At 48.2% G+C, this 20,061-nt stretch overlaps 1 protein-coding gene across 1 annotated transcript in view; it reads right to left on the bottom strand.

Annotated features, from left to right (window-relative positions):
- Window positions 1-236: 236 nt before the first annotated feature.
- The window catches only part of Fosl2 (FOS like 2, AP-1 transcription factor subunit), a 25,000-nt gene continuing 5,175 nt past the window's right edge, over window positions 237-20,061 (bottom strand). The window contains exons 2-5 of the mRNA XM_008828407.3: window positions 12,428-12,679; window positions 8,439-8,546; window positions 1,949-5,875; window positions 237-1,662 (exon numbers count right to left, since the gene is read on the bottom strand). Coding sequence (XP_008826629.1) covers window positions 5,357-5,875; window positions 8,439-8,546; window positions 12,428-12,679 — 879 coding nt within the window. The 3' untranslated portion in view covers window positions 237-1,662; window positions 1,949-5,356. The remainder of the gene's footprint in view (window positions 1,663-1,948; window positions 5,876-8,438; window positions 8,547-12,427; window positions 12,680-20,061) is intronic.

Raw genomic sequence — 20,061 nt, 5'->3', positions numbered from 1 at the left:
TGGGCCCTGACACAGGGTGGAAAGGGTGGGGAGAAAATCAGAAAGGCCATCACAGGTCTTTGGAAGGGGGGTCAAAGCAGGCCCTTCCTCCCCAGTAGAGAGACTGACTTCACCCAAGAAGACCAAAGGTAAAGAGGAATAGAGGAGGCAAAGAAAGAGGAGGAGGAGGGGGAGGGGAGGAAGGGGGCGTAACAGGACAGGTGGGGAAGGAGGAATAAACCAACCATCACAGGCTCTTCCATCTAATTCATTTTATTCTACAAAACACTACTCAACGGAAAGTGGGAAAGCTAACAACAACAAAAAATAAACATAAAACAAAAATAAACCCGCAAGGGAAAAAAAGTTTTAATATGTTGTTTCCTCCATAGCAGCAAGCTTCTTCTAACAAGCTTTCTTTAGTGCAAATACTGTAGGCTTGTGTTACATACAGTAAAACAGAACAAAACAACAACAGACGCCACCAGAGATGCTTCTGAGCAGAGCTACTCCTCAATTTTCAAAACTATACAAAGATTTTGAGCTCACAGTCCTGCCTGGAGAGGTCAATTTAAGAGATCCTCTGGTAGGACCATTTCACCATCACTTTCAAAAACAGGGAGGAAAAAAAAAAAAAAGGTGCCCAGAAAGGTAATTAAATTCCCCACAGAGCAATAAGAACCTGTACAACTTGTTTGCCTCCAGGGTCTAATAGCAGATTTCACTCCACATCATGGACATATCTCAAATACAGATGCACAAAGCTCATTAGTCTCCACTATATGCCAAAATACGATATATACATCTCCCACTGCAGAGGACACCCTGATACCTAGTCTTTATACAAAGTCGAATATTCTCTTCCTCAAAATCGAGTAACCACAAAGTAAAGTAAATGGAATAATCTTTTAATCATACAGAGAAAGTAAGTTGTGAGGAACAGGGCAGGGTCTTTCCTTGTGTTCTTTTACAATGTACATTTCTTGGCAGCCACTGTCCCCAGAGGAATGTCAAATCCATCTTTAAAAACAGAACTTCTTCTTATACAGTTTATACAGCACAAGTCACAAATCACTTTAGAAACAAACAAACAAACAAAAGCATCATTCATTATCCTAAGTTGGAAAAAAAGGGGGAGGAGCAAGAGAGAGAAAGAAAGAGAGGAACCGAGTACTTTAATGCTGTTTCTATTCAGGCTTGGTACAACACAAAGAAGACGTAAACATTTAAAATAAATAATAAAATAAATGTCAATTTCTTCTCCCCTTCCCTTCCCATGCCCCCGTCAAAATTTGACCCAGCCCCTCCTGAACTTGCTGTCAGCACTGGAACATTAAAACTGTTTGGTGATGTATGGCCAAAACACAAGAAGCACAAGACAATGCCAAATTAGTAGTGGAACGAATGCTTCTAAAAAAGCTGCAGAGGACACACACACACACACACACACACACACACACAAGCACACACATGTCAATAAATAGTGAGATGCTGGCTTTAAATGGATGCCAAGATGACCCAACAAGTAGAATGCAGCAAGACTTAAGTTTTAAAAAGAAAGTTATACACACCACATAAGCTATTGGTCCACAATTCTGTGAGAACTCAGATTGCCTCTTCAGCCACGTGAGCACAGGCAGCTGAGAGAAGTCTGAGGTGGAGTGGGGAGCAGGTGGGGAGAACCTGGGGTGGGCAGATAAAAAAACTGCAGAGGACACACACACACACACACACACACACACACACAAGCACACACATGTCAATAAATAGTGAGATGCTGGCTTTAAATGGATGCCAAGATGACCCAACAAGTAGAATGCAGCAAGACTTAAGTTTTAAAAAGAAAGTTATACACACCACATAAGCTATTGGTCCACAATTCTGTGAGAACTCAGATTGCCTCTTCAGCCACGTGAGCACAGGCAGCTGAGAGAAGTCTGAGGTGGAGTGGGGAGCAGGTGGGGAGAACCTGGGGTGGGCAGATACTGCAGGGGGTGAGTCTTTGAGAACCATTAGAAGGAAGGCAATCCTACCCGGGGTCTTTGAAGAAAGCCTTCTTATCTCCAAGTATGCTCTTACTCTGGGGTCTTTTATAGGAAGATGAATCCTTAGTCTCATCTTAAAAGAAGATAAATATAAAAGTGCCTTACAGTGCCTGGCACATAGTAGGTGATTTTGCTTTTCCTCCCCAAAAGGGGCCATGTGAATTCCTGCTCAGGGAAGGAAATCACTCTGAAAGGTAAATGGCAGCATTGCAAGGAACACTGTCGGTTCATCAGGGAAGAGTGAAATACAAGTCCCGTGCTCCAGACAGCCTAGACCCCCGCCACTTGAGGGAGAGTCTCTCTTCCCAGAGCCTGAGGAAGCAGCAGGCCCTGCTTGCTGTTGGCTTTTAAGTGCTCCTGTGACTGGCCATCATGTATACACCTGGCCTCATATACAAACAGCAGTTTGACTGGTCATAAGCTCCCCTCCAGGACTCTGCTTGGAGTTGGCTGCGGCAACCCCCTAAGCCTCACCTGGGATCTGCTCCCTTGCCTGTGCAATAGGTGTTCCCATCGAGTTTGCTGGAGGGAAGGCTGTGCCCAAAAGCCAGGCTGCCACGAAGACTACTTTATGCCAGCTGATCAAGGAGTGCCTGCCCCACGCCAGTCCAGAGCTGTCTGCAGTCCAACCCAAGTCCACAGCAGCTGAGGACACACAACTCCTTGCCTGAGCACGAAGGTGTCCTCACTGAGCTGCTCCCTGAACTGGAGCCAAGGAGGAGGGAGCAGCAAGCTGGGTCCTGTGATGCTGGAGCAGGGGCATGTGTGACTGACATGTATGATAGCTTGGGGAGCGAGCCAGAAGGAAGCAAAGTGGGGATACACTCACAACTTAGGTGTGACTATTCAGCCTCCCCCAGCCCTACCCCCAGTCATCTCTGGCTCTGGAGAAGCCAAACAGCCTCGTAGGACAAAAGAGAACTGGAAGGGAAAAGCACCTCTGAGGCCGCTGAGGTCCCGGGGATTAGATGGCTGGGCCTTTCCTGGCACTAAGGCCAGTACAGCTTGAAATCTGAACTGAAGCCAGACTCAGTATCAGGAGTGTCCACCCGGGGGCCCAAGTCACAGATCAGGACCTGTGCTGGGATCCATGCTATACAGAGGAGGGCAGGAAGGGGCTTTTGGAAATAAAAGACCAGAAAACAGCTTCATTTAAGGTACATATATCCGCAACAAAACAATGAGCTCCCACTTGTCTATAAACATCACTTGAGATGATGAACACTTCCCTGCTGAGCACAACCCAGGGTCTTGGCCCGCCTCCTCCTACTCCCGGCTGCCTTTTATTTCTTTGACATCTCTGAGACCAGCAAGTCACCTGCCCATTCTTCTCAGGAGCTCCTCTCCCAGAGGCCCTGGGAGACCCACTTGGCAGTAATATACCGAGGAGTATGGGAAAACACATTCTGAACAAAAATCCTTTCTCTTTTTGCCTCCCCTCTCTACCCGCCAAGCCTTCCTCCTGTCACTTCCAGTTCCATCGCGCTGTGTATTTTTGGCATATGGCTCTTGCATTCTGTGTGTACTGCATGCATGTGAGTAATGGGATTAAATCATGACCAGCATGTTTGGCATATGGCTCTTGCATTCTGTGTGTACTGCATGCATGTGAGTAATGGGATTAAATCATGACCAGCATGTGTGACCTTAGGCTGTGAAAGGAACAGGTCTGTGAAGCTGTCCCTTTTATTTCAAGTCAGACTTTGAAATTTAACCACGATTGGGCTTGATTCAAATAACATCAGTATGGTTTTAAACAAGTGGACAATGATCTCTAGAGCTGAATCACTAACTGGAAGCCTCTCTCAGAGCACTAACCCCAGAGGCTGGTTCTGACCAGAGTCTGCTTCCTTGTATATGTGTCAGCATGCCGTGAGGAGAATAGGCTGGGCTCCAAGGCAGGGCTCACAAATCTGTGCTCTTATTGGAGGCCAGGGGACCATGAGAAGGGCAGCTCGTCACAGTGGGAAGAAACACACCCTATCTCCAATTTCAGCAGCTGGAAAGAGTCAGCTAACATACAGAAATGGTGAAGACACCCCAATCCCAGCAAGAGCTGAGGCCAACTACTCCCAGCTGGCTGGCTGGGCCAGAAGCACACTCTGGAGTATGGCAGAGGGTGTGTGAAAGGGAAAGCATGCAACCCATCAGGTTGGGGGGGGGGGGTGGCTGCCTGAGAGGCAGCTGGGGGCGGGGCACCAGAACTGCTGCTGCAGAGGTGGCAGCCAATATCACCCTCCATCATAGCCCCCACCTCCCCAGCCTTCCACCTGAGGCTTGAGGAGGAGCCAATTGGCTAAGATCTGGGGAGGGTCCAAGCTAAAGCTCATTAAAACTCTGTGGGTGGCGTCACTCTGAGGGCCAGGGAAAGGCGGAGCCCAGTAGGGCTTTGGAGTGATGTGTGGTTCCTAGGGAGGGACGCCTCTCTGGTTTAGAGAGAAGGGTCCAGGGGCAGAATGGTGAGGCAGTAATTATAGGAGACGCCCTGCTCAAGACACGAGGTAAAGAGAAGCTCACTAGGACACCCATGTGGCTTTGTTGGCACTAATCCTGGCCTGGTAATTAGGCGTTTGGCAAACCCAACCTGTGCCCAGGCTGTCACACACCCTGTCTTCTGGCCAAGCTGATCCTCCAAGAACTCAGCATCTCCGAGGCTGGGGAGGATGGGTCCTTGGTGCCTCCCAGTGATGGCAGCATCCCCTGGAGAACTCAGGGAGTCTGCTGGTGGTCTGGTGATGGCAGTGCACTGGGGAGTGTTGGGGAGATTCTATATTGCACTTTGACTGCCCCTTCTGGACAAACTGGCCCCAGTGGACGAGTACATATGCTGCCCCAGCTCCAGAAATCAAGAGCTTTAATATCCAGACCACCCAGATGAAATGTCATGGCAAATTTGATAAAAACCCAGAAGGAGTGAAACTGATACTGGGGGAGGGAGGGGTAAGTTGAAGGAAGGTGAAACCAAAAGGCACTGAGCATGCTTGGTGGGGCAGGGAAGGACGCCATCACTCCAGAGACAACAGGTGACAGGGCACAGGAACCATCTGGGCCAGCTCCAGGCTCTTCAAAAGCTAGACACGTGTCTGAGTTTACCAAACCAAGTTCTCCACGGCTTCTCAAGAAGGAGGGTTTACTTGCAAGATGAACAAAAGAGGAGGTCCTCAGCTTCCAAGAGATCAACTCAAGTCCTCCAGTGCCTCACCAAGTCCTATTGGTCTCCCAGAGCCAAGTGCTCATTTTGCCCTCATGACCCTGGCGTGCTGGAAGGTACTGGTCCCTGGGAAAGAGGCAATGGCGATGACTTTGCTGGAGTTGGCCAGGGGAGCACAGGGTTACAGGGCCAGCAGTGTGGGGGAGTTCAAGGAGTCTGACGACTGGTCCCCACTGCTACTGCTTCTGCGGTGAGCCTTGGAGCAGGACTCTGAGGGCGACGCAGGCGACTCCTGTTCCAGGACGTTGGGGTAAGTGAAGACGAGGTTTGAGGTGCCTGGAGTGATGGCAGGCGTGGAGGTCACCACAATGGGGGTATGTAGGGGCTCTTCCCCGTAGAAGCCCCCAGCGATGCTGATGGGCTTGATAACAGAGCGCTGGGCCTTGTCCAGCCCTGCCACTGAGGAAGAGGGACTGTCCTCTTCAAGTGGCTCCTGCTTTACCACCACAGCCCCAACTGCACTGCCTGTGCCACGTATGGGCTGCAGCCCAGAGGTGGGGGGTGATCGGCGCTCCTCGGGGCTGATCTTGCACACAGGGCCATGGGCCACCAGCATGAACTCCAGCTTTTCCTTCTCCTTTTGTAACTCAGCAATCTCTTTCTGCAGACCAGACTTCTCTTCCTCCAGCTCCTCCGTCTCCTATGAGGGGAAGAAGGGAATGAGCAATAGTAGTCTACAGGATGTCCTGAGGGACAGTCACCATCTAGGCAAGAAAGGGAAAACCAATAGTGTCCTGGGGTGACCTACTGTAAGCAGAAGCTCACACACCTGACCACAGATCTTCCTGGGTGTGAGTCACATGGTGGCTCTTTTTATTTCCAAAGGAGGAAAGTTGGCTTATAGGACAGGCAAATTAACAACTGGAGCTTCCATAATTGGTACTTACTACATGCCAGACACTCTATTATACTTTTCACAGATTATCTCATTCAATCCTCCAGAAGGTTCTGAAAGCAGATGTTATTATCAACCCATTTTGCAGATGAGAAAACCAAGATTCAGAGAGGTTTAGTCATTTGCTGAAAGTTATAGCACTAGTAGAGAGAGTTGCCCAGAGTCAAATCCCAGTGCACCTGATTCCAGAGTCCACATGCTACTGCATCTACCCTCTTGGTGCCAGGACTGCCTTTGGGTCCCTCAGCAGGTAAGGGTTAGAGTAAGATACTGAAGAGAAGGGGACACTCCTCTTCATCCTCTTTCACTATCTCAGTCCCTCTGCTAGCCTACCTGTGGATATAGAGACCCCAAAGCCAGAGCTGTGTTAGAGCAGACTCTCAGTAACAGTCAGTCCTCCACCCCCAGCACTGGAACAGATGGTGCCTGGATTGTAGCAAGCGCTCAACCAATGTTTGTTGGACCAGGCCCCTCTCTTTTGAAACAGGGTCTCCATGTAGCTCCAGTTGGCCTGTAACTTGCTATGTAGCCCAGGCTGGCCTCAATCTCACAGAGATCTGCCTGCCTCTGCTTGTGCCATCATGCCCAGTCAGATCCTCTCTCTTACTCCAGTTTCTGAAGCCTGTATTCCCAGGACTCACAGATCCTGGGGATGAAAATGTTCATTTCCACCATGTGTCCAACAGTCTATGAGAACCTGACAGCCTATGAGAGCCTGTTAGAATGTCAAGGTCACTCCCTTAGGGACTGCAAACCCTTTCCTTTACACAAAGCCAGAGGAGCCATCAATGCAGTGGTTGGGATGGCTCGGGGAGGGGAAAGGTGTATGTCACCAGCCTCCTCCCTGCTTTTCCCCTAACACAGATTCCTCTTCACAAATGAAGAGATATACAGGAAAGAGTTTCATTAAGCAGAGTATGGCATATTCCGGAGTGAAAAAAAAAAAAAGTTTCCATCTGTCTCAAGGGTCTGATGAACGTCACGAGCTTGTAAGAGGCTTCCTGTGGAGGATGTGGCTCAGGGGCCTGGGTGGTTGGGTCAGGGTGTGGGGGAGGCAGAGGAGTAGGGTGTGAGGTTTCTGGGAGGAGGAGAGAAAAATGGAGGATTCAGAGGGGTCGCTATTCTAGGGCTGGTGGTGACAGATGCCCTCAGGAGATAATATGAGGGCATGGCTCTTTGAAGTCCTAGAGAACAATTAGCAGTGAGCTCTGCTAAGGGAATCTCCCATGATGGGGGCTGATCAGTACCTCCACCTCATCTGGGGAGGGAGAGCTTCTACCCATCTTCCCTGACTCTGACACCTCCATGGGCTATAACTACAGATATCATGGGATTCACCAGGTATACATTCAGTGCCCAAGAGTGAGGCCTGAAAGATGAAAGATATAGAACTTAAACAGGTAGTCTGTATCTGAGAGGATTAAATATGGACATTTTTTAAAAATGTCTACTAGATGGTCACTATGAGGACCACCGACAGTCTCTCATCTTTGGGAGCATTCTCTAAGGGAGTCATGCCTGGCTCTGGTCCTCCTCCACAGCACACACAGCCTTCCTTTAAGGCCAGACACAGAAGGGAGTTACGTGACATTGGTCAGATCAAGCTAAGAAGAGGGAGGGGCAGGACCATGGGCCCCCAGGTCTGGGCAATTAGGGAGCATGAAAGAGTGACTCACAAGGGCAGAATGAAGTTCCTGGCTCACTGCAGAGGTGGAAAACCCTCCTGCCAATAAAGGATATGCAAAAGCCCAAGGGAAAAAAAAAATTCAGCTGACATGTGACCTGTCTTCATCAGGACCTTCACCCCATCCCACTCAAACAGGGGCACTTCAGTGAGGCTGGGCCATCCTTGCTGGCATCAGACACAGGGACAGCTGGAACCTTGGGAAGGAGCTCTGGAGAAGGAGGTCTTGATGTCCCACCCTTGCTCACAGGAACTGGCAGTATGACACCGTCTGTCAGTCCTCACCTAGAAGCTCCACTGGGTCTGAGGACAGAGAGCACTCAGGCACTGAGTGAGAAAAGGTACTGGCCCAGGAGAGTGGTCTGCTTCTCTCCAGGTCCAGGATAGTGGCGAAGGCCTAGTCTCATTCATTCTCATTCTCTCTCTCTCTCTCTCTCTCTCTCTCTCTCTCTCTCTCTCTCTCCTTCAGCACAATGTTGACCCATGTGCTCAAAAGAAGGAATGTCCTATCTCCACTGACTCATCATCAGGAGGACACTTGTGAGTTAAGGACAAGGCTGGGATGGTGGAACCTCCAGCCCTCAGCACACCCAGAGTGCTCCCACCCTACACAGAGCTCCTCACCGCCTGCAGCTTCTCTGTCAGCTCCCGGCGGCGGTTCCGGCACTTGGCTGCAGCCAGCTTGTTCCTCTCCCTTCGGATTCGACGCTTCTCCTCCTCTTCAGGAGACAGCTAGAAGCCAACGCGAAGAATTATGATTAGAATGAAGCGAAATGGTTCATGATATTTTTCTGTGTTTTTAGGAAGGGAACTGGCCCTTCTAAAACTAGGGAGGGAAGGAAGAAGGGCAGATGCGTGCGGCCAGACTGAGAGGTCCCAGAACACGACATCACTGCTATGTTGCTACCTGGAGGGAGCCTGCTACTGAATCTTCATTGGAAGGTGATGTTGCAGGTTTAAAGAAAGAGCAAAACATCAGTAGATGAAAGACTCAGCTCCCCCTGCACAAGGGCAGTATTTGTCAACTCTGGTTCAAAGCCCAGGCTAGACAGAAGTCCTCTCCTAGCAGCTTCCTCCAAAGCCTAGCTAATTACCTCTCCCCATCACTCTGCCTGCTCCACAAGCCTCTCTATTCACACTGGATATGTAGAGTCTTCACACAGGCAAGATCCACCCATGAGGGATGTTCTGTTGCCAGTGGGAAGGACACAGGTACCACTCTACTTTCAACTCCCTCTGCCAGCCTCAGAGGCCAGCTGCTCACCCATGTTCCTGAGGGACTCCTAGGGAGCCTGGAAAAGTGTTAGGCTGGGAGGAGGCCAGACATGGAAGCCCCACTGCCCGCCTTTTCCATTTATTTCACAGTACTTTCTATATGCTAGACATAATGTCATGTGTTTGGGCTGATCTGTGAGCCAAAAGAGGACTCCTTGCAAAGAGCTCAGGACCTACCTAGCTCCTTCCAATGAGTTGGTCAGAGACTCAAAACTCTGCTCTGCTAAGCACTTGTGTGCTCTGTTCACACAGAGCCCTTCCAGACTTAAGGCCCTAATGTCTCTCCTCAGGCACAGGTAATCCAAGGAAAGAGCTGTGGGCAAAAGCACAAAGCAAAACAAAAGGGAAAACTTCCCCATTTAGCTATCAGACAATGATACACACCCACTACATGCCTAGTGCTCTCCTGGGGGCTTAGAAGATTCCATAGAGATATGCTACCTAACTGCTGGCCACCTCAATAGGGAGAGAGACACTGCTGGTTGGACCAGAGCAGATTTGCTCTCTGCTTTCCTGGCAAAGCAGGAAGAGCTTCAAAGAAGATGAGCCCATGCTGACTACAGAGGTAACCCCACAGTCCAGCTAAGGTCATAAGGCCACCTGGCCAAGAGCTGAACACTTGCTGTCCACAAATCTGTCTTGGTTTAAGGCCTCAAAGTTAGTGTGGTAGCATACACCTTCAGTCCCAGCACTTGGGAGGCAGAGGCAGGCGGATCTTTGTGAGTTCAAGGCCAGCCTGGCCTACATAGTGAGTTCAGGTCAGCTGGGACTACAGGGAGATCCTATCCCCAAAAGACAAACAAACAAACAAACAAAAAAACCAAAGTTAGTTACCAAGAAAGCCATGGCCCTCTTGGAAGTCCTGTGTTGAGGACTCCTCAAGGGTTTCTGGGCTCCTCTAAAGGCTCAAAATTCACCATCCCCAACACACAGCATTCACTGCTGAGGAAGGGAAAAAAGCAGCTTGGTCTCCAGCAAGCCTTCCTCTCCCCTTGGTAACCTTGGGCCTTAGATCTTTCCCTGTCTGGTGAGGTATGGGGCAACTGTGGGTACTGTCGACATAGGAAGTGTTTTGGGGTGGTGAGATCAACGTGGTTACAGCTTGAGTATGTCAGCATCACCAGGGACCCACCCACAAGCCACACACACCCTCCCTTCCCTTCTCCTCAGCCTCCACCCTGGGTAGAAGAGCCTCCTGGGCAGGCTGTAGAGGAGGTGGTGAGGCACCAATCTGGCTCCTGGGACAGGCCTTGGGGTAGAAAGGGGAGAAGGCAGAAGTAAGCCACAGAGAAGACCCTGAGGCCAGGAACCCAAGTGAAGGTTCTAGAACGTGGCTGTCATGAAGGATGGTGATGTGGTTAGTGATTCTCTGAACTCATGATTGATTGGGATAACAAGCTCCTGGCTCTCTCCCTTTCTCTCATAAAAGGAAGGAAAATCTCCAGACAGACTGTCTTGGGGCATGCCTAGGAGGTGTACTGTGGTATCAAAAACACGAAACTGAAGGTCAAAGTGGTACATCCCAGTCTTGGCTCTGCTGTGTGACTTTCTAGGTCTCAGTTTCTTTATCTAAGAGATGGGTACAAGGGAAAATTAGGAGAGTCTCCAAAGTCCCTTCCAAATATAAACTTCTTTTTTGTTGTTTTTTTGTTTGGCTTTTTTTTTTTTTTTTTTTTTTTTTTGAGACAGGGTCTCACTATGTAGCACTAGCTGGCCTGGAACTCCCTATGTAGACCAGGCAAGCCTTGATCTCACAGAGATCTGCCTGCCTCTGCCGCCCAAGTGCTGGGATTAAAGGTGTGTGCCACCACACCTGGTCAGATATAAACTTCTAAATGCAGTGTGAAGTAGACCCAGCAGAGAATGATGAGCGTTGGGCACATCATGCTGCACTGTCCACAGGGGTCCAGCCGTTACTCGGCACCACCTACACCCTTGAATATACCCTGTCAGTGGTTATGAAGCTCTGCACCTTGGGTTTGGTGTGAGAAGCCTAATTATGAAGACATCACAGTCACTGCTGATACAATATCTATAACTGTAACTATGGGAAGCCACTGGAAGGGCCTAGAAGCTCCCCCCACCCCCATACACATGTAACTGTATCACAGCACCTAACACATGTAAACTGTGTCCCCGCCATTAACATGTTTTAGATATGAGGTCTAGCTCTGTCCCCAAAAGAGCACGGTTCCTGAAGAAGCTTCCAGTTCCATGGAGTGAGAGCCTTGTAATTATAAGCATCCTGGGGACTACTGGCCCTGGATCCATCACTGTCCAGAGGGAGCCATGTTTAAAGGCCCTGGTAGTAGAATATGGTAGATTCTCAGGTAGAAACAGACAGGAGCTGGAATAGTGAGGGTTCCAGCACCATAACCGAAGCACTTCACCAGATTTTCATTTCACCCCAAGAGATCCCTGCCTAATGGGTTCCCTTCTCTGGGCTCACAGTGGCCTGGCCTTGCAGGAAGACATGGAGTCCAGGCAGGTGGGTCTAATCCTCAGCTGCATCATCTGTGAAGGGAGACAGAGAAGGCTCTTTGGAGGCCTCTGTCTGTCCTTCCAGAAATTACTCAACCCTGATTTCTCTTTCTGGAAGCAGGGTGCTCAGTGCTGCCCTTGCTCTCTGTTAAGTGCAGGTGATGGGCTATGTGAATACTGCTTCCTAAAAAGCAGAAGATTCATCATTTTCCGACTTCCCTCTCAGTCATGTCAGTTCCCTCTCAAAGCTGAGCCTCTTGAGGAAAATAAGTAAATAAATAAAACTTGATATTTGACCTCCACTTCCCCCTACTGCTGAAGCAATTCCACAGATCCCTCAGGTCCCAGGGTCACTGCTCTTGTAGAACATACATTCCAGGCCCTGGAAATGGACTACAGCTTTGATCTAAAGACCTGAGACACTGAAGAGGATGGAAAATCACATGGGTGCTCGCAGCCCCAGTCCCATGGCACTCATTCCATGACCCCTACTAAAACTCAGCACAGTACTGCTTTAGCAGATCATGCACCCCCATTCACATGTTTTACACCTACAACGTGCATCCCCACATGAGATCTCCCTGGAACACTAACAGGTCCTGACTGACAGGCAACAGCATCCCCATTTTGCAACTGCGACTCACAGATTCTGAGAGACACAATGAGATGACAGGTCTGACTACAGTTTCCAGCTCTGCCTCCAACAATGAGGATCTGGGCTTTGTCACCCTTTGTTTCCCCGATGTTTCTAGAACATTAACCCTCATCCCCACCAACCTAAAGAACATTCTGTGCTTATGAGCCCCCTCTCCCATCAAACCACTGATGTGGCTCTTTTCCACTGGCTTGAGCCATACCTGCTCGTCTCTCCTCCTGCGGCCCACGGTGGTACCAATGGTCTTGATCACGCCAGGTCTTGGTAGGGCCATGTGCCCAGGGACTGAGGCCAGGCCTGGCAAGGGGCTGTAAGGGTGCGAGCGAGGGTAGGGGTTGGACATGGAGGTGATCACTGTGGGCTGCACCATCCACTGCAGGTCCTGGCTGGTGGTGATGGCGTTGATGGTAGGGATGAAGGCACTGCCCGAGCCAGGCATATCTACCCGGAACTTCTGAAACAAGGAGAAAGACATGCTTGAGCCAAGAAACAGCAGAACAGGACAAACAGAGCCAGAGCTGAGGCCCAAACCTACAACTGCAGGGTCAGGGCTTGAAGGCAAGACCAGGACTCTGCATGGTTCCCCGGGACAAGTCCCACACAACCAAGAAGATCAAGAGAAGCTTAACTATTCCTGGGCCACGTGTCAGATCTGTTCCTTGCCTGGGGTCCTGAAGACTCCCTCCTCAGGGGATTTTGGGAGGATGCTGCCTTATCCCAAATGACCTCCAGGACCCATGTGATGCCTAGCTGATCACATTCACCCTGTTGCCCTCCAGGGTATACATCTGCAGGATGCTTCATCTGAGCCTCCTGAGCCTCTGAGTCACCTACCAATTATTCCCCAGGGTACGAGCTCAAGACAAGTTTCTTGGAGATTTACACACAGCAGATCAAGAAAGATTACCACAAAGCATACTGTTCTGCCTTTGTCACTTTCCAAGGAGGTTCATGATGGGCATCAGGGCAAGGCCAAGTAGATGGCAGAAGGTTGACTCCTAATCTCCCTGTTTATTAACATCTCTACTATCAACATATGGGATTGAAGTCTACAAGTCTGGCTTTGCAACCAGGTATCCTCTTGCTCCCTGGCCCCTCCTTTCCCTTTGCTGGCATCTTGCATGGGGCAGACAGATTGTGTCTCTACCACCTACACATTTACCTACTTGGGTTCACAAATGTGTCTGTGGAAAACTTTGGTTCTGCCAGCACAGAGGTTTCTTGTCTCTTAATTTATGGCCAGATAGTGTTGCAGAGCTCTCTGAGCATGCTATAGGAAGCATTCTCTTTAAAATATGATGGACAGACTACCAAAGCAAAGTCAGGCCAGGCCCCTCGGCTATTGTGTAATGGCGCTGTTAGGTCACAGCTTGCTTAGGCCGTGGTAGCCCTCATTAGCTAGGCTCTGCACCTGTCCCTAGTAGTGAAAAGTAGAAAAAGGAGATTTATTCAATATGATCACATTTGGAAGAAGAATAGAGGTCCAGTGACTTCCCAAGTCCATCTTTAGGGTCCTGACATGAGGTTTAATTTTAAATAGTGGGCAAGAGGTAAGCATAGCTAAGCAGTCCCAATCAAGATGCAGACCTGACCAACATCACTGTCTCCAGTTCGCCCTGCACAGTGGTCTGACAAATCATAACTGTGAAAGATCTCTCTGGGGACAAGTCCTCCCTCTGACTGGCACCAGGCTTCAGCCTTTTCCTTCTCTCAGCATGAGATTCCTTGGGAAATTTCAGTTGCTTGGGAACATTGTTTCAATAGTTTGATAGCCAAAGAGAGGGGCACAAGTGTCTCTCCTTAAAGTATCTTCCCTCCTGCCAGGAAGGCTTCATCCTTCTCCAGGACAGCTATTGGAAAGGTGGGGGCGGAGAGGGGGACGGCAAACACCCTCCATCCCCCAGTGTCCAGCATTTCAGGAGAAAACCCTCAATGGGCCCAGGCAAAACCTCATCCTCAGGTGATTTCTGTGTCATTAAGAAGGTTTTTCAGTTGTGCCCCCAATCTCATGGGTGTAATGATGTCAGTGATAATAGCTAGCACTTACTAAACGACCACACTATGTTAATGTCTCGCCTAGATTATCTGATTAATTCTCCCTCTGAGGTAAGTACCACCATTATCTCCATCTTAGAGGCAGAAATTTAGTCTGAAAGAGATTAAGCCACTTATCCAAGACCACACTGCTAACAAGCAGTAGAAGTCAGAATTCAAACCCAGTTCAGCTTTTCCCCACTAAGGGTCCCTACTGGTCTTCCATCTCATCAGGAAGTTCCCTCAGATCTGTCTGGCCCAAAAGGAAATCCTGCCATCACTAGCCCAGATGTTACAGTATCTCCTGACACGTCCAATCAAAACTGACTAGACAGAAGCATTAGTAGCAGCCACTTCTGCTGTCTTTCCCCTGGTGATATCAGGGCTCTGCTGCAAAAATAAAGTGAAGCCTACAGAACCCACTGTAGCTGACAGAGCTGACAGGCCCTTCCTCACTTACCATCCTGCCACCCACCTGAGGCCAGTCTCACCTCCTAAACTGCTCCAGTGCCTCAAGGGCCTCAGTAAAGAGAACTATCTAGTGCAATGGATTCTGGGAGTTTATGAGGGCGGTGGCTCAGTGGATTATGGGATTCTATGAGGGAGATTACCCAGTGCCAATGGATTCTAGCCAGTTTGGCCAGTGTCAGAGTTATACCTCTGAAGAAAAGATAAATAGGTTTTGTTTTTGTTTTTTGTTTGTTTGGGGCTTTTGGGGAGGTTGGTTTTGCTTTTTAACAAAGAGTTGGCTGAAAAGATTTGTCAGACTTGAAGGCTCAAGACTATAAATCTTAGCTACTCAAGAGGCTGAAAAGGAAAAGGATAAAAAAATTCAAGTCCTTCCTGGGCTACTAAACAAGTCCAAGCCAGCCTGGGCAACCTAACGAGACCCTCTCTTAAAATAAAAAGTAAAAAGGGGTTGGGGATTTAGCTCAGTGGAAGAACACCTGCCTAGCAAGTACAAGGCTGTGGGATCTGGGGGAAGGTGGGAAGTAAAAGAGTAGGTCAGCGCTTACCTAGTATGCATAAAACCCCAGGTTCAGTTCCCAGTAGAGGGGGTGGAAGGGGAACCAAGTAGGAAATGACCCTGAAGCAGGGTAAGTGGACTACTGGGGCGGGGCTGTGAGAAGACAGAGATGTGAAAATGTAGGCCCGGCTGAGTGTAGAGGCATGCAAAGCCAGACAGTGGTTTTTCTCTCGGGCTACTACTGCATGAGGGATAGGGAATGAATGTTGCTCTTGGAGTCAGTCAGGGTTTGAGGCCTGGCTCAGCCCTGAAAAGCTCTGTCCTGAGCCAATCACTGAGGACTCAATTCTGGGGCCGAAAAGGGAACATATTAATTCTGAACTCCCTGCATTGTCACAGGGATTAAAGGAGTAGCTACTTGTAATCACAGGCTGCAGTGCACACAAGTGGTTCTCAACCCTGGATAAGAAAATTCTGAAGAGCCTGTAAAAAAAAAACACCAACATTGAAGCATCATCATTAAAGTTCTAAAATAATGGCTGGCGGTAGAGTTCTAATACAAGTATATTTTCAAACTCCCAAGGAGATCCTATCATAATATGCAACTAGGGTGGAAAAACATTGCCCCAAACAAATGGACAGAACTACAAGTCATCACCATCACTGCCACTGCCGCCACCCCCCCCCCACCACCACATCATCCTCATTACATGGGTTTTTATATGCTGCGCAGGCCAGCCAGCTCTAGGGAGGATTACCAGTTTCTCACTCCTGGGAATCACCCAACTTTTGCATTCCAGTTCTCTCCCCAAGTTAGGTTCTCAGTTAGAAGCAGATAGAGGGCAGGCAGCCCATGCCATGGTCTAATGTGACCATCTCTTCCATGGGCAGCTGTCACCTGCCTTTTCAGGAAAGCATCTAAGAAATAACACTCATTTCAAAGAACAACAGGATACCTGTTTTAGACTTGAGGAATGAAACAAAAAAATCTAAGGTCAACTGGAAGACTGAGGTTCCTCAGGGATGAGGAGGTACCTCCCAGCCCTTCTCAGGCCTTCTAGTTCACACACACTTGCTTCCTGGTAGACACCAGCCAGATTCCTTGCAGCGACGGCTTGGTCTAGACAAAACAAGGCAGCAATAAAAACAAGGCAGGAGGTAATGACTGCCTCTGAAACGCATGTACACCTTGTTTCAGACAGAGGTAAAGCCATCTGGATAACATGCTGGCTCCAAACTGCAAGGAAAACAATGTCCTGTCCCCAGAGGGGACTGGAGCCGATAAAGAAGGCTTTTGTCTCCAGAGGAGCCTCTCCTGGAGACACACAAAAGTTTCAATTAGATCTGGCAGATGGGTCTTGTCTCAACTCCAAACGTGCTATTCAACAGAAAGCGATTCTGGGCTAGGAGAGAGGAGGTGAGGCTGGAAGTTTGTGGTCCCAGAAGTCAGCCTGGCATTCTTCTAGTTAGCAGACCCAAGAATCACCCAAATGTTCTGTAAGGGGATGGGGTGGAAAGCCATGGTTCCCTGTGAATGAGTTCACATTGAACAGAAACGGAGTTTCCCAGCTATAGGAATGAGGGCAGTGTTAGTCTGTGATGGTACCAGGTACGGGCTGGCAGTAAAGGGATGAATGGAAGAGGTAATCCAGGACCTAGATCCTTGGGGTTCTAGGGTCCCCTGGAAAGCTCTTCCTTTGGGGACAGGACTGAAGACTCTGGATGGCTCTGTGGCTTCCGGCCTGGCATAGCTTCCAAATACTTTAAAAAAAAAAAAAAAACAAAACAAAAAAAAACCTGTCTCCTTGTCAACTTTTGGGTGAATGCCTATAAAAGGATAAACAGCCCCCATAGACTTTCCAGAGCTAAATCTGGGAAGTGTTGTTCCAAGGGGCCAGACAGCAAATTCTCTCAGCTTTCTGGGCCATATCATTTGCACTGCAATTTAATTCCGCCATTGTAGCATGAAGGCAGTCGTGGTGAATATGTGAGCACACAGGCATGCCTAGACTCCATTAAGCTTCATTTACAAAAATGGCTTTGCCTCCTAGGCTCAGGTTGGGGGTAAAAGAATGAAGAGAGGAAAGAAGCAAGCAAAATAACAATGAATATGTCCTTCTAACTCAGGAGACCAAGGGGATGGGCCTCATTCAACATCAGGGATCTCTAGACCCTGAGTAGGCATTTAAACCCTTACAGTCCCTTGCTGTGGGTCTCTGGGCACGGGAACGTCAGTGTCATCCAGGGGCACTCTATCCTTAGGGTGCCTTGGGGTGCTCAATGAGTATGTATCCTGTCGATAGAAGATTGCAACTCCATCACGCCAGAGAAGCCTCAGAGCCTAGCAGTTGCTGATTTGAAAACTAGCCCTTTGGGACTTTACAGTAGGACCTGGGTTCAGAAAAGAGTCATACCCAAGTCTTTTGCTGGAACAAGAGTTTAGAACCCCATCCCTATAGTCCTCAATGGCACTTCTCCCAAAGACTCCTGAGTTGGGCAGAACATAGCATTTGAGACAGAAGTCAATCTGGTTGTTCTTAGCTCATCCTCTTGGCCAGCCCTTCTCCATCAGATCAATTCTTGTTGGGACCCCAGTCACAAAAGACATGAACCTGTAGGTTCTGTGACCTACTCCATCAGGGAGGCAGGTATATCACCTAGGAAGGAACTGAGCTTTCTCTTTTCTAAATTCTTAAGAAAGGAAAAGAAAAATCCCAATATCCCAGAAGACTGGCTCTGGAGAAGAGAAAAGCAAGGTCAAATGCTGTCTTCACACTTTTTCATACCATTCTGTTGAAGTCCAACACTACCATCTGGCAAGTGCTGTGTTCACATCTCAGGGTGCCCTCCAAAGCCCTCAGCACAGCAATCAACCATTCTTCAGAGTCCACATTGACCATCACCCTGACCTCTGACCTTTCTTCTCTGAGGAAATACCATTTATGTCCCAATGGAAACGTCTGGTAATAACTCACAATGTCCAAAGTTTCACACTATACAAACACTATTACAGGTGACTTGCCTCCCACCAGCCTTTTCTCTTTCCCAGCTTCACCTGAAAGAACCAATCTAGCCTGTGTTACCTCACTGCCAGGGTGAAGAAAAGCAAGGAATAAAAGGAAAAGATGGGCAGAAGCTGGTATGGAATCACCCCCAGGTTTCCTGGATCCTTTGCTCCTTCAGGCCAGAAGCCCCACTCTTGAGCACTGGAGAATTCACCTCACTATTCTATGAGCCCTTTCCTACTGCCACCAATCCTCGGAGCTCTGCATTCAGTGGAAGCAGGTTTGCCATCTCGTCCTTCTTAGAACCACTGGAAGGTGACCCTGGTGATATCATCCACTTGACAGGGCTGAGAGACACCCCTGAGGAATCTTAGATCTCCCCTTACCAGTCCAGTTTGCTCAGGAGGCTACAGTTGCCAGATGGTCTTTGGAAGGGCTATATTAACCTCAGCCAGAACAGCTGCCATCATGTTTATGGGCTGCGGCCACCCTAAGTCACCATACACAATATGGATGAAATGTGTCCGCCAAGCAATATATTTTTTCTTTCTTTCAACATATAAACCATGCTCTCATTCTCAAAACCAGTATCTGTATTTCTGTTTAAGAAAGGGAAAAGTCCAAGGCATTGATGGTACAGATGCTAGCAGCAAGGGTGACCATTTTGGTGGACTTTGTCCTGTGGGGGGGGGTGGGCTTTCTCCCAGGTAGACTCTTGATATTGAAACCAACAGGACTTGGGGATCACACTTTATGTTGAGCCCTAGTCTGTCCATTTAAACTTTCTATGTCAGATTCAGTTCCAAACAGCTTTTGGAAATTTCCAAATATCAAAATTGTCTTTTAAAGGAAGGTTTGTTAGTAGGGAGGAGTTTTCTAAAGAATATGCAGGAAGTAATTCCAAATGAGTGACATTTCAAAACCTTGGAGTCTGACTTATAGTCACAGTATTCATTTAAGCATATACCCTCCCCAAGGAGGAAGGGTGAAGAGGACAGCAGGCATCTAGGTATATAAGTTCTGATGTGTTTGTAGTAAGGAAAAGAAACTCAAGTTCCCTAATTTTATATTCACCCTGAGTAGTAAGACAGGCATACCTAGAATAATGGAAATGCATTCCAGGTTTTAGAGAGGGAAATCCAACTGCCACTCAGACAATACAGGACTGCTATTTCATCCCCTTTGCTTTGATGAAAAAGTGAAGCTGACTTCCACCATCAAGAATCAACGGAACACACAAATTCCTGGAATAACATTTTGTTTGATCCTAATCTATAACATCTGTAAGATCAAGGCAGAAAAAATTAAAAAACAAAAAAGCACCAGATCCTTAATACACATCTTCTACTTTCCCACCAATTCAAACACCTCTCCCCAATAAAAACACATCAAGAGAACAGTCCTTGAGCATTTGGAAATGTGGTGTGGACACCCTGGTGAACAGACAACAAAATAAAGAAAAGAAAGGCACTCCTTTTCCAACCAGGCTTTATTTAGAATAGGAAAAAAAAAAAAGTTTTTAAAGAAACACAATTTTAATTTGAGAAGATTATAGTTAACCACTGTTAAATATATGGCATTTATTTGCCCTAAATAAAAAGAAAAAAATTCGAGGAATTTGGAAAACTAACCAAGTTTAACACCCTCAGACTGGAAAAATACATTCCCGGGATAGTTCCTCCAAACATGTCCTGTAGGGGGCACTAGAGAGGTATGGTTGACACTGACTTTGGAATCACAGTCATTTCTGGTAAAAGTTCTTTGATGTGAGGAATGTCCCAGCCTGGTACAGTTGGCAAAAGTTCACTCTGGGGAATTTTGTACGTCTAC

The sequence above is a fragment of the Nannospalax galili genome, unplaced genomic scaffold, assembly GCF_000622305.1.
Source record: "Nannospalax galili isolate Female #2095 unplaced genomic scaffold, S.galili_v1.0 scaffold893, whole genome shotgun sequence".
NCBI lineage: Eukaryota > Metazoa > Chordata > Mammalia > Rodentia > Spalacidae > Nannospalax > Nannospalax galili.
The sequence above is the reverse complement of the archived record's forward strand: the minus strand, read 5'-3'. Positions and strand labels throughout refer to the sequence as shown.